The sequence below is a fragment of the Diadema antillarum genome, unplaced genomic scaffold (genome assembly GCF_040938485.1).
Source record: "Diadema antillarum isolate AM-2024a unplaced genomic scaffold, OU_Dant_1.0 seq00001432_RagTag, whole genome shotgun sequence".
In the NCBI taxonomy this organism is placed as follows: domain Eukaryota; kingdom Metazoa; phylum Echinodermata; class Echinoidea; order Diadematoida; family Diadematidae; genus Diadema; species Diadema antillarum.
The window spans coordinates 34,810-48,371 of NW_027272183.1; the positions used below are offsets into that span (position 1 = coordinate 34,810).

General features: G+C 38.1%; 1 protein-coding gene across 1 annotated transcript in view; it reads left to right on the top strand.

Annotated features, from left to right (window-relative positions):
- LOC139709405 (uncharacterized) overlaps positions 1 to 12,578 on the top strand; it is a 35,802-nt gene extending 23,224 nt beyond the window's left edge. Inside the window, exons 5-7 of the mRNA XM_071621372.1 lie at positions 6,139 to 6,233; positions 6,336 to 6,463; positions 10,830 to 12,578. Coding sequence (XP_071477473.1) covers positions 6,139 to 6,233; positions 6,336 to 6,463; positions 10,830 to 11,713 — 1,107 coding nt within the window. The 3' untranslated portion in view covers positions 11,714 to 12,578. The remainder of the gene's footprint in view (positions 1 to 6,138; positions 6,234 to 6,335; positions 6,464 to 10,829) is intronic.
- The last annotated feature ends 984 nt before the right edge of the window (positions 12,579 to 13,562 follow it).

Consider the following 13,562-nt stretch of genomic DNA (forward strand, 5'->3'; position numbering starts at 1 on the left):
TAATAATGATGATAACAACAAATGTGGGACCCTGATTGTTGTAACTCTTTGAACGACTTTCTTAAATCATAACCCCCTCCCCCCCCCCCCCCCAAAAAAAAAAAAGAAAAAAAAGAAAAAAAAGAAAGAGAAATGAAGAAAAATACAAATAAAAGTTCTGGGAGAAAGAATTGATATGGGCATAAAGATACATAAATGAGATGACACCACAAATGCATGCATGACTATGAAATTGATAGATGGCGTTTTTTCCATTGCGTTAGATGAAAGAATAAAAGGAAGAGTAGTATGCCTTTTTATCTCAAGAAGCTATAATATTGTGCTTACTTTGCGTAAAGATGCAGAAGCACACATTTGTAGGAGAGGTGAAGGATTTGCCGAAATGGTTCCAACTTTGAGTCGTTGTCTTTGCTCTGTTATGATTGTGCGAAGTGACTGTTCACTTGCTTCATTGGTCAGCCTTCAGAGGTGACCGGATATAGCGCCAGGCTGACCAATAAAACACGCCGCAAGATCGCTTTGCTTGGACAGGTGAGGGAATGGTGTGCAGTATTCTGAACACAGTAACATGGTGCCTCACTGCGTAGTTCATTCCAAAGTATTGTGGAGTGGATATAGCTACCCTAATCATCAAAATGCATGAAAGAGTTCACTCATAATGTATGAATGTGTTCATAGATCCTTGTGTGAAACCTCACATTTCATAGGTTTTGTGTGAATCGTATAGTCTTTGTTTTACATGGTCGAAAATGAAATTAAACTAACAATAATTTGCCATTGAGACAGTATGAATGCCATGATGAATATCCCATGAAAACTGTCGTCTTGTTTTTGTTCATATTTGTTGTAATGTAAATTGCCAGTGATTTGCAACAGCCAGTTATGCTACCCAATGTCAAAGTGTCATTGCCAAGACCAACAGACATTATCTTCTGGACCATCATTATCATCTCATTCATCCATTGCAGCATTGAAATGACAGATGCCAAATAAATTGCATGTTTTGAACATCAGAAAGGTTTTGCAACACACTGCAAATTGTTTGAAGTCTTAATACAGGGCATGTGTTTTAGCATGGATAATGAGTGTTACAAGTGATTTGAACTTACAATTCTTTAAAGAAAGCTACAACTAACAAAGAAAAAAAAAAGATCAGCAGCCTAGAATACTTTGACCATCCTATCACAGATTTGATGATATAGATCATACTAGAGGAAGAAATATTATCAAATAGTTTCACATTTTTGACCATGCAGATGACGTAGTTGCAGTATGGGCTTTGATGTACCAGCTGTACATTGATAGGAATTCAAAAGCTTACTGAAGAAAGTATAATCTGCGAGGCTAGCATGAGTGTGATTGTGTAAGGTGATATCATGAGAGTAAGCCTGATATTTTGGGTTCAGAATAATATTATGTGATATTTTAGACATACGATATGCCAAGTAGAGGTTTGCATGTACTACATTAAAAAAAAAAAAATCAAAGGAATCATATTTCATTCATTTGTTCACCAGAATACAATCTAGATACATTGTCATCAAAGCTATACCATAGCATGTGCTTGGTGCGTCATCAAGTTAACCATATTTAGTCGGAGATCATATAAGGAAGAAAAATGCCCGTAAAGCTGACTTTGGCCATATAACCTTTGTACAGTTCTGTAACTTTTTTTGGGGGGGTGGGGGTGGGGGGGGGGTGGGGGATATTTTCATTGTAATGAAGTAGGGCAAATATTATATTAATGTAAAGCTTATCATGAAACAAATTCATATCTGCCCAAAACCAATACAATTATTTTCCCCAACATTATATGGTTTTCGTGATGACGTATCATATATACATGTATCATGATGTCTTTATTCACCTTTACAGTGTCCTAGAAATTTGTATGGCTAGTGTCAATATTGATATGACATCTCCCCAGTGTCTTGATTATTTGAAAGTTAGTGAGAAGGTAGTGCTGAATGTCCACCATCAAAATTCCTTCTATTTATGTGCCCCTCCCCCCTCTGCATCATTATCATCATCATCATCACTACCACTTTCATCATGATTCATAAAAACTTACATTCCTTATACTGTGTCAGTACTTACTTTTGTTGATTCATAGTGATCACATTAGACAGAGATATTGTCATGGGTGATCTTTTTACAGCAATGACTCTGTTTGATTGACTTAATAGGAATTTATCAGCAGTACCTTTCTGTCCTATCAATGATGACGCTTTTGCCAGCAGTACACCTTCTTGTGAATATCACACAGAATAACCAGACTTGACAAGGCCTCTCACGAAATGTCCTCTTATAACTATTTAAAAAAAAGAAAAGCCTATGGCATTGCTGCCGTAGTATTGTATGTCAATCAAATCATTCTCGACAGGTAAATCCCAGGGAGAAGCTATTACCATTCATTTCAAAACTCTGTACTCATTTATAGAACGAGGTTGTCTCAAATATGTGCATTTACAATATGCATTGCCAATATAGAATGCCATCAACAAAATTCCCTCGCCCGATATTGAGGACAGACCGCAACCTTGGGCGGACGTCCATGAGATGTCATTTATTATGTCCACTGTCGAAATTGCCTCGCTGCTCTGACATTACCGCCTGATGGCTGTTATGGTACAGCTCCCCACGAGAGCGTGTCGCCGTGTTTTTCACCCTCGGTACTAACGTCATCTGTGGTGTGTCGGCATATCTGGTTCATGGTCGAGATAGGTTGTGACTAAGAGTTCAACCTTTTTTAAAGGTGTCAGTCCTCTTGTGCAAGTTTCTCCTGATGTCCCTTGAATTTCTACGTGAGACTGCAGAGGTTTCATAAACTCAAATCAATAGATCAGGACAGGAGGGACAATACTAAGTCATATGAGCTTTTTTTCATGTGCATATACATCAGTTGTTGTTTTTAAACCTCCAATAGTAGGTGTAAACATTTGCTTTGCCCATGTAAATATTTTCCAAGAAGCAGTAGGGATATCACCTCTTATCAAATATGAGATGGGCCATTTCTATCTGTAATCATGCTCATCCATTGAAAACGGCCTCAGTGATCCGCTGAAAAGAGGCTCGTAAATTATTCGAAGTGTCACACTAATTGTGGGGGGGGGGGGGGGGAATTGCTCCACGTGAAAATAGTTGGCATTAATGTAACCAGTGGCATGGAAGATGACGAATAGCTAATGCCGCCATGCATCATCTGAGAACAAACTTCTTGATCGGAAGAGGAGATCGAACAGCTGGATGACATACGTCAAAGTTATTTATTTATTATAAATGCACACATTCGGACATACAGGCAGACAAACTAACATTCTGATATACATGCACAGATGAAAAGATGGAGTGATGGATGGGTGGATACGTACGTGCAGACATAAATGTGTATTTAGACTATCATCGAATCAGATTCCCTGGCAGTAACGCTGAACTCATAGAGGCGGAAATGATCTTGATAAGTAGAAATGATGGTGATGGGTCATGAACCCTAAATTGTCAGATAAATCTCGTAATACTGCAATCACCATGATACTGCACAGTCACCCTAGTTGGCATGCGTGCAACTAGACAGCTATCTTTACTTGGAGTGTCATATTCCCCCCTCCCCCCTCTCTCTCTTGCGTAGAGAGGGAATAGTGGTGTAATGATATTCCCGTAATGATGGCGGAGCCACGTTGGCATCACAGGTTACAGTTTAATGTGTCAAGCCTGGGATGGATGCCAAGCTGGCTGGGTTAATGTGTCTCGTTCATTTGTGTCTACAGGAGAAGTTGGCAGCAATGCAGGGGAAATGGCAGTGATTAATGATTCCGAAAAAAATGTGTTTCTTCTGACAAACCGTGCAGTGCTGGTGATAAATATGCTAATGATGGTGATTATCCATGTGAAGCACAACCAAAACAATTACTACTACCACTTTTAATTCTAATAATGATTAAGGGAATGATATTGATAATAATGATAATGATGGTTATACTGATGCTTCTACTAAGTACTGCTGATGCTAATACTAATGCTACAATTGTGTACTCACATTTAAGTGCTTACAATACTGCTAATTTCATTGATAATTTTAATTCTATCACTGTAATTATCAACATGCTTATTACTATCAATTGTTACGATTAATTGCTATAATATACTAATTGTTGATATTACTCATAGTAGTACTTGTACAACAACTTGTAATAATGATTGTAATTTCATTATTATAATAATCTTCAACATCTTAATTTTTATCATCAATTGTTATAATAATAAGGGTCAGAAAAGGAGGACAGCATAAAATGTGTCATGTAATAATTCTTTATGTTTCACATTAATACCAAATCCTGGCAATGGAAAAGAATAATTTGAGGTAACAAGGTTTGCAGATGAGACTAGTCGACCCCTTGAACCAGTGAGTGATGAATGTTTTCAGCAGATAACTTGTACTTTGGCAGCAGAACATCATCGTCATGTACAATGTACAACATATGTTCACATGAACAAGGAAGAGGAACACAACCGTCTGTTAATCATGACAAGGTTGACAGCATGTGATACCCACAATGTCATACTAAGTTCGCATACAACAAGTTTTTTTTTTTTGGGGGGGGGTGGTTTCGTTACATGTGATATTCAAGGAAACTTCACTCTCTGATTGAATTGACTGAGGTATTAAAAAAAAGGTAGTTGAGCAAACAAAACATTTGAATTTTCGTATATTTATTTATTTTATTTATTTGTATATATACATGTATATATATCTATTGTATATATATATATATATATATATATATATATATATATATATATATATATTGCAAATCAATAACATCCAATATACCACCATGCAGGACAAATATATATGGAAGAAGACATATGATATTAGAGAGACAAATTCAAGGGAATGATGACATCACCTGATAATTCTACCATTGGCCCGCACGCAAATGTTTTCAAAGTTTTCTGTTTTTTGCTCAAGAGAATTCAATATAGAGAGATCTTACATCCTTCAGTGAGAATTATTCTGTAGTTGCAATGGTTTTGAGAGGGAATCATAATGCTCTATGTAGGTGAGAGTTATTTAGTTTAAATTAATGCTCAGTAGGGCCTATAGGTGAGAGTTATTGAGTTTAGATTTAGACTTCCAAGTTAATGATTTTGAAAGAGTTTTTATACAAAACAAGGCAACCGTCTTGAAGTGATAGCTTTCATCACCTCGTCGTATTTCACCATGTGACATTGACCCAAATCACATTATCATGAAAAGTGTAAAACTTCAGCATAAAAGATATTACAGTCAACTTGAATGTATGAAGGTGTCAAATTTTTGCAGTCTGGAGTCTGGTTCCACAAATTTCCTTGTGAAATGTTTCTATTGTATGGTGTAGGGGAGAATCCCCAAAAAGTGTTCATCAAGGTCCAGTCATGTTTTGGCAAAACACATGAGATTCCATGTGTCAGCTGTTGTCTAGCGAGTGCTGACGATTTCATGTGATATAACATCTGTCAGTGATATATATATTAAACTGTTTGTTTTTTTCCTGCTTGTGTGGAAGAGATATGACTCCACTTATTTTGAAAACTTTAAACTCTTTATTTCCCCCTGATGCCATTTGCCATAATTAGAAACCAGAAAAACAGATGTGTACTTCTCAGAGATTATAACATAGAGGACAGGCCCGTAAGTGGCTGCTTAACCAGTTGAGGACGAGTCCCAAGTATACTCTGGCAAGGGTTTATGGGAAATGCGTGTTGTAACAAAATCAGTCCATCCTCAATGGGTCAATCAGAATTTTCACTCAAATGATGACATGAACAGGTGGCCTCACTAAATTGATAGTTATTTATGCAGACGTCTACAGATATTTCTGCTGATGTTTGCAGCAAACATCTATAGTTTCCCCCAATTTCCTTGAGCGGAGTTGTTAAAGAAACATGGAACATGAAAATTTCTCATACAAAACAATTTAGGTGCGTAATGCTCTAACATTGACAGCGACATGACCAAGAAGTCTACAGTGAGGGGAGCAGTTCATACAAGATGTCAGCTCCTTTTACACCAGTATATTAAACCAAGGAATTAAATGCCCTTAGAAGCATACTCAGTCATCATATGTAATTTATTTTTGGTACATTTTGTTTGCTCAGGAGGATGAGTACCAACATGTTGCTGAGGATGAGGATCAAGACCCGATGGTGAACTTTGACGATCTTTCCGACCCCCACGAACCCACCCCTCCCTCGCCCTCACCCCAGGAGGTCGTGGTGGGGGACCCTGGTCCCAACAACAGCAAGGGGACTAGCTGTGGGGGCAGCAGCAGTGGTCCCACCAGCAGTGGTTGCAGCAGTGCGGGAGGGGCAGGAGGAGGAGGAGGGGGGAGTGGAGGGGGCCGTCAGTCCAACAATAGCAATCGGTCCACCCTTCAGTCCAAGATCTGCACATCAGTACTGAACCAAATCACAGAAGAGGAAGGTAAGAATGGTTTACCTGGTCCATCTGAGGGCAACAATATACCCACTTTCCCTCTGTTTGGATTTCAGCATATGTTGTATTGTGTCACACATCATTCATTCATTCAGATATACACACATATTACTATAAAGGTGCATGCCAACATACACACACACTGTACATGTACATGTGTACATACAACATGCATATATACAGTATGTATGCAGATACATGCATATACACACACTGCTTTCATCAGCTGAGAATCAGAAGGGCGCTTTCGCATTCTAAGATTTGAGTATCAATAATAACGGAACAATCAATTTTCATGAAAAAAAGTTAATTCAATCAAAAGTGGGTAGATTTATAAGCATTGTTCCAAATACAGGGCAAAAAAAGTGTCCTTGTGGTTTTAATTTTTAATATTTTACTGAAAATGAAAATAATTTAAGATTTACACCATAATAATGTAGAGGAGATCAAGCTCTACAATGTGATACCGTTAACTCAATACCCCCCAAAATTGAGATAAAGCTTTTCTAGTTCTCAGCCGACGATATAAACCTGTATACTTGTACATACATACATACATACACATATACCCATGTGCATATTTTCATTGAATCACAATACATCCTGTATGTAACTGGTATCGCTACGTAGCAGTAGTATCTTGACATGGCCCTATTGTGTCCTCGCGCTGTAGGTCAACAGCATACTGTGTGTTGTCATCTTATATCCATTCAGGTCATCCCAGTGTGGGAATGCTCAGAGTTTATGAGCTGCCCTCAGCCGTTGTTTGTGTTATGGCTTCACAAATTGTTGATTCTATTCCAGTACTGAGTTCTTGCCTCAGTGAGTGTTGGATATAACAATAGATGGCAAGATTAAAAGGAAGAAAAAAAAAATACTGAAATGCATGCTCAATCAACTGCTCTATGCCCGCCCTATTCCACCTCATTCTACAAAATGAGATTAACACATTATTTTCATATCTCATGTAGATGTCAAACTATCAACACAAGTGTACACCATTGGTGTTTCACATTGTTGACTGTAAATTTGGGAATTCACATTATGTAGATGTGTTTTGCGAGACATACTTGTAGATATTTGGCAGCTTGCACTATTTTGATTGTTTAAAGGTCCTGTTTATCCTTGGGAGCAGTGATTTAAAAAGTGTTACAGATATCACAATTAATGCATATGTGTAGGTCAGTTGTATCACAAAACATCCTACCATATAACATTTTCGCAATAAAGCCTAAAATATAAGGAGATATCACTTTTTTTCTCAACAGACCATAACTGTAGATGGTTTAGTCTAGAAATATTTTCATTGTACCTATTGTTCACATTTTTTATATTTAACAATACTTAACATTGGCTGTACTGGTTCAAATTTTTACATTGGTTGTTTCTATCCCTAACTCACATATTAGAACTATTTTGAAGTACTTAAGCTGGGTTTTTTTTTTCATCTGTAAATGGTAAATAATGCCTTTAATCAAGGAGAAAAATATCTGATGACATGTGGACTTTGTGTGTGTGTGGGGGGGGGGGGGCAGTTGGAGGGGGTGGACATGGTATGAGAATGAATCTTCCTAGATTTTCTGTCGTTATATATTGGTTGCAAGCGCCCAAATATCGCTGCCTTGGAAACATCGTCTACAGGAGTGCCCGCCGCTATGAATTATTTCCATACATTACACAAACACCCCAGCTGCACTTATAGGAGCCAGTGAGTGCATTGGCAACATGGATTGTTTAGCAGTGCTCCTCATATTGAGTCATAGGAAGGTCTTATGAAGCTATGAGCTGTGCAGCATACATTGGTACAGACCCCTTGTCTGTGAGCTTTGCAGTGCTGAGCTATAGAAGTAAATAGATATGATTATTTATGCATGGCTCTGATCATGGGTACCCTTCATCCAGCAATATTTTTAACATCCATAGAATTTTGCTGACCGCACCAAGGTGCTATTTTCTGATAAAGATTTAACAAAATAAAGCTAAGGAAGCTGTAAGACTAGTTTCGTAATATTTAAAATAATATTTTTGTATTTACAGCCATTTTTAGATTAAAAAATGCAGTTTTTTTTGGCTTTTTAAATGTAACATTAGAAACAGCACAATTTCATGCCCATCATTAAAAGGAAGGATTGTGCTTTTGTTGGGCATTTGATGAATGAAATGTATGAAGTAGTATAGTACAAAAATGTTTATATTGAGAGCATGCCATGTGCTCTTCAAATAAAAATATATAGATGAATTAATATTTAGGGTTTTGTTCATAACTTTTGGTGTCCACCAAACATATATAAATAAATCACACAATTGCAGTTGATATTGCAATAGCTGTTTTGTAATATAGCATTCAAAAGAGATCAGAGTAACGGTCCAACAATTAAAAAGGTTTTTATTCCCCATTACTCTGATATTAAAAATATACTATCACTTGCAACATCACTTGAATTTTTAGTGTCCACAGTTATGAACATAATACAGCCCTATTCTGAAGTAATGGGAAATCATTTTCTAAACTTTTGTATCACCAGGGATTGCTTTCATAAAAATATAAGAAAATATTACTTCACATAAGCATTTCACATCTTCTTTTGAATTTTTCATCAATTACGAAGGTGGACATGGTTATGAACAAAAGAGTTATGAACGTAAGATTCTGTTTTTATTTAATATCAGTGTCAAAGTTATGTAGCTATTTCTTAACAATTCTGAACTATTATGTCTTTTTCAGTATAAAAACACAAACTACTAATGATTTTATGTGAACTGTATTGTATACTACATATTGTTGTACTTCCTTTCATCTCTTCCTTACATGTATGTTCATAACCTGGACACCACTGACTCTTATGCGTCCAACAGTTATGAAAAAAATGACAACTTCATAAAATTAAAACATTTATCTTGAAATTAATCTTGTCAAATTAATTTGATTTTAAGTCATCATTTCTTTAGTCTTAACAAGTTTCTTGTAAGTTTTGATGCATAAGAGTAATCTGTTTCTTTGAAATAACCATCAGTAGTGTCCTACAGTTATGAACATAATCTTTTTTGACAACAGCAAATTCTTACAGTGAAAAAGAATAAGAATGATTACAACTTTAGTTTTGTTATACATGTATGTTGGTCCACTCCATTGCCTTTGTTTATTGAAATGTTGTTAATGGGGAAATGATATCAATTCAGGGATGTTTGCTAAATTTCTTCGGCACAGGTCACAAAATCTTATGTTCACAACTATTGTCCAAAATGGATTCAATCACTATGCTTTGGTGAAGATGCAAATCCCTGAATTTCTGGTATATGATGAAAGTCATAGCATTTATCAACTAATATATCACTGAAGTTTTTCTGAAACTGCTTCCATAAATGAATCAAAAAAAAAAAAGGAAATGGACATGGAGTTATGAACAAAAGACACTTGATGTTTTGATGTTTGATTTCATGTGCACTGCCCATGGAGCAGCTCTTAAAATTGGTGTGTGAGTAATACAGGGTGTAAGGAAGATTGTAAGGAGAGAATAAGTTTCATTCCAAGAACTTCATTTTTGACCCCATATGTTACACTTTGGGTACCCATGATTGGAGCCATGCACATTTGCATATTAGTGCTTGATTTTGTGTGATTTGTTTTCGATTAAATGAGAATTTCTTGTAGCTTCTTGTCAAACTTCCATGTCTGTTCTCTCCCCTACCCTGAAATGAAGACTATGACATGTTCTATCATTTTCACAACTTTTTTTTTGTAAAGGGGATGGGGAGGGGAAGGAGGAGTGTTCTGTGTGAATATTGTACTTAACCAAAGCTGACTTCTTTTATGTAATATTCACAACTTGATACAAATTGATGCTGTGAATATAAAGATAGCTGATGGAATACAACAAAGAGTCCAAGTAGTATGTAGCTCTGGAAACAAAGTTTCACATTTTTGTCATTGTTTTTCTGCCTCAGAAATACCGTCAACTTGAATTCCCACGTCCTGAGGTGAATTAAATATTTGAATATGTAACAACATTCAAAATGACCCATTCTGTATTACGGCACTGGCCCTTGTTTCCTCAAATGCTCCCAAAGCCTTTGGGTCTTTTTTTTTTTTTTCATTTTCATTTCAAAACAGAAAAGAGAGGAGAGAGCGAGAAAAGAAGAGAGTGAGAGAAATACAGCCCATTGTTACAGAAAATTTGTTTAAATACTGATGATATATTTAAAGTCACTGCCATTGACATATTTCTCAAGTATGAAGGGAAAATGTAACATTTCCATTGCCAACTGCTATATCAGCTCATAATATGTTATCCTAAGGATAATGGGGCATGTTCTGCAGTATTGATTTGTTGTTCTCTTCATTTTCTGTGTGTAGATGAATATGAGTCGGATGAAGACCGAGGGATGCTGCGAAGATTACCGCCCCGCGACACCAGGCAACACAAAACTATCACTAGTACAGACAATGTCCGTCAAATCAAACCCAGCAGTAAGAAGTTCACGCCGCCCCCACGAGGTGGCTACAGTTCCTCGGATGCCAGCGACGACGACTCGGAGTCGCGGCGGAGGTCGGACAGGTTTGATCTGCCAAACATGTCACACCGGCGAGGCAGCAGAGATGGCCCACCTAGCTCAGGGAGTGAAGGAGGCGGGGGGAACGCCCATGGGGGCGGCGGCGCCAGTGGTGGAGGGAAGCAGAATGGAAGTGCGGGAAAAGCTAGTGAGTCAGGGACGAGTGACGGGAACAGCAAGTCGGGGAGCGGGACAAAAGGCTCAGGGAAGGAGCGCAAGAAGAGCAATGAACTGCGAGAGAGCTTGAAGATGAGCAACCTGAGTGTGAACTCCTCCAATTCCTCCAGCTCCTACAGCATCAGCAAGTACGCCATCGACCCAGCCAACAACACGCCCAGCGACTCAGACGACCCCAACGCCGACTCCAAGACGTGGTCGCGCAAAAACAACCTGCGCAAGGACAATGTGACGCGGTCGGACAGCAACCTCTACATCATTCCAAAGAACGGGGAGAAGCCCAAGCACGTGCACGCGTCGCCCTCCAAGGCGAGCCTGAAGCGGGACAGCTCCAACCTGAGTGAGAAACTCAACCTTGACCTCAACAGCAACCTGCCGCGGCGCACCTCCAAGGAGGGGCGCGACATCCGCAAGAAGCGCAACCGCATCATCAGCACCAATGGCCACGACGGCCGCACCAAGAAAGACCCAAACAAGAAGGTAGAAAGCAACTGCTGTCGCCTGATCTAACAGGAAATTACAAAAAATGTGACAAAAAACAACCCACCAGCCACTGTGCATGCCAGCAGCATATCTCTATACTGCAGCGGTAACATGGTATCAGTTCATTAAGTTCTCTACTCAATGAATGCCAATTTCCTCAGATGCCGAGGTACATGTACACCCACAAGCTTCAACACACCATTGACGCACTGTCTGCACTCACCAGGTCTAAACACTGTGTGTAGAATCGTAGTTAGCTCAGTTGTGATAGGTAGCCGTCACGTTGTGATGAGTGCTGGTGATATGGTACCCACACATGGAGGTTTTAGATTAGAGTCAGACCAGGAAAACCTTGACATTGCACACCTGACCACACAGAAGTGTCCACCTACCGGTTGACCCAACAGATTTATCACTGTCAACAAGATAAGGGTACGAGGTTTGACCGGTAAGTGGACATACTATCCTGTACCACCCATTCACATAGCAGGACACCAGTGAACACAGAAAGAATTCTCTGTACACTATGTCAGGAAACACTTTGATTTATGCGGTGGAGAAAGGCCTCACCTAAACTCGTAATCAGATCAAAACTAGTGATGAGTGCTCAGTGTTTATCAGATCATTGCTTTACTTATAGCAACACATATGTTAAACATCAGCATTGATACTTGTTTTTGATGAGATTCAAAATTTAAGTTTATCTGCACAGTTTTATCAAGTTTGTAGGCTTAATTGATTTATGTTGTGGAATAAACTTTTTTGAAGTTATTTATCTAATTTATAAAGATGAGTTACCAATGTAAATCTCAATACCTTGTTCAAGACTGCATGAGTATGAATGTTTTCTTTAGAAATCATAGTATTATTGCAGATTTCTCTTCTCCCCCCCCCCCCAAAAAAAGCAGCTGCTTGTATGAGCACACATTTCAAAGTATGACTGTGTGCCAACGCACGTTCTAAAACATGTTCACCTACAGTGTTCTACGTATGAAATCACACATGATTCTTGTGAGTAGAGTGTACACCATGGAAAGACAAAGGAGAAACCGTTTTGTGCATCAATTTGAGTGTTGTAGTTATGTTTGTTGACATAAAGACTGTTTTTATTATGTTCTATGCTGCTTTCGTGATGCAAGAAATGGTTCGATTCACATCACACAGTTGGCATGCATCGATTTAGCACCAATGTTGTTAATGGTATGCCACTTTTCGTGTTAAGAGCTGCCCATTCGTTTGTGCCAGTAGCAATTTGGTGAAGAAAAAAAATGTTGGCGTAATTCTCGGCTGCTTTCCACACTGATGAGTGTTATTCTGCTTTTTTCATTTATGGCTGCTGAAAGATGTGGTTGTGTGTATTAGCTAATGTTGTGTGTCTGTGTGTCTGTGTGTGTGTGTGTGTATTTTGAATGGGAAATATATTTGCTGGAATAAAATGCTGAGCATTCATAAACTTTGTCCAATACACAGTTCTTCTTTGATTTTTTTTTAATGTGCACGTATGTGTATGACAATCCAACACTGAGATTTTATCAGGAGCAATTACATGTATGAAGAATGTCACCAGTATTTGGTTTGTTTCAAAAAAGTGATGTAATCTTTGCCATAGTCATGTTCACTTTTAAACAATAAGAAGATAATTTTGATAATTTTTAACCTAAAAAGTACTAAATTCTAACCACCTCCTGCTGATGCAGTTATGCTAATTTAAACAGCCAGACATAAATCTGCCACTAAGATTACACTGAGGTTTTGATAATGTCAAAGCGGCTATCTTACCTGGTACTCCCCAAGGTCATGTGAAATAATATCACCCCCTTTTGCCATTTACAGTGTCGTAAAAGGCGCCGTGCCTAATTGCTGATGAGTCTTTTTT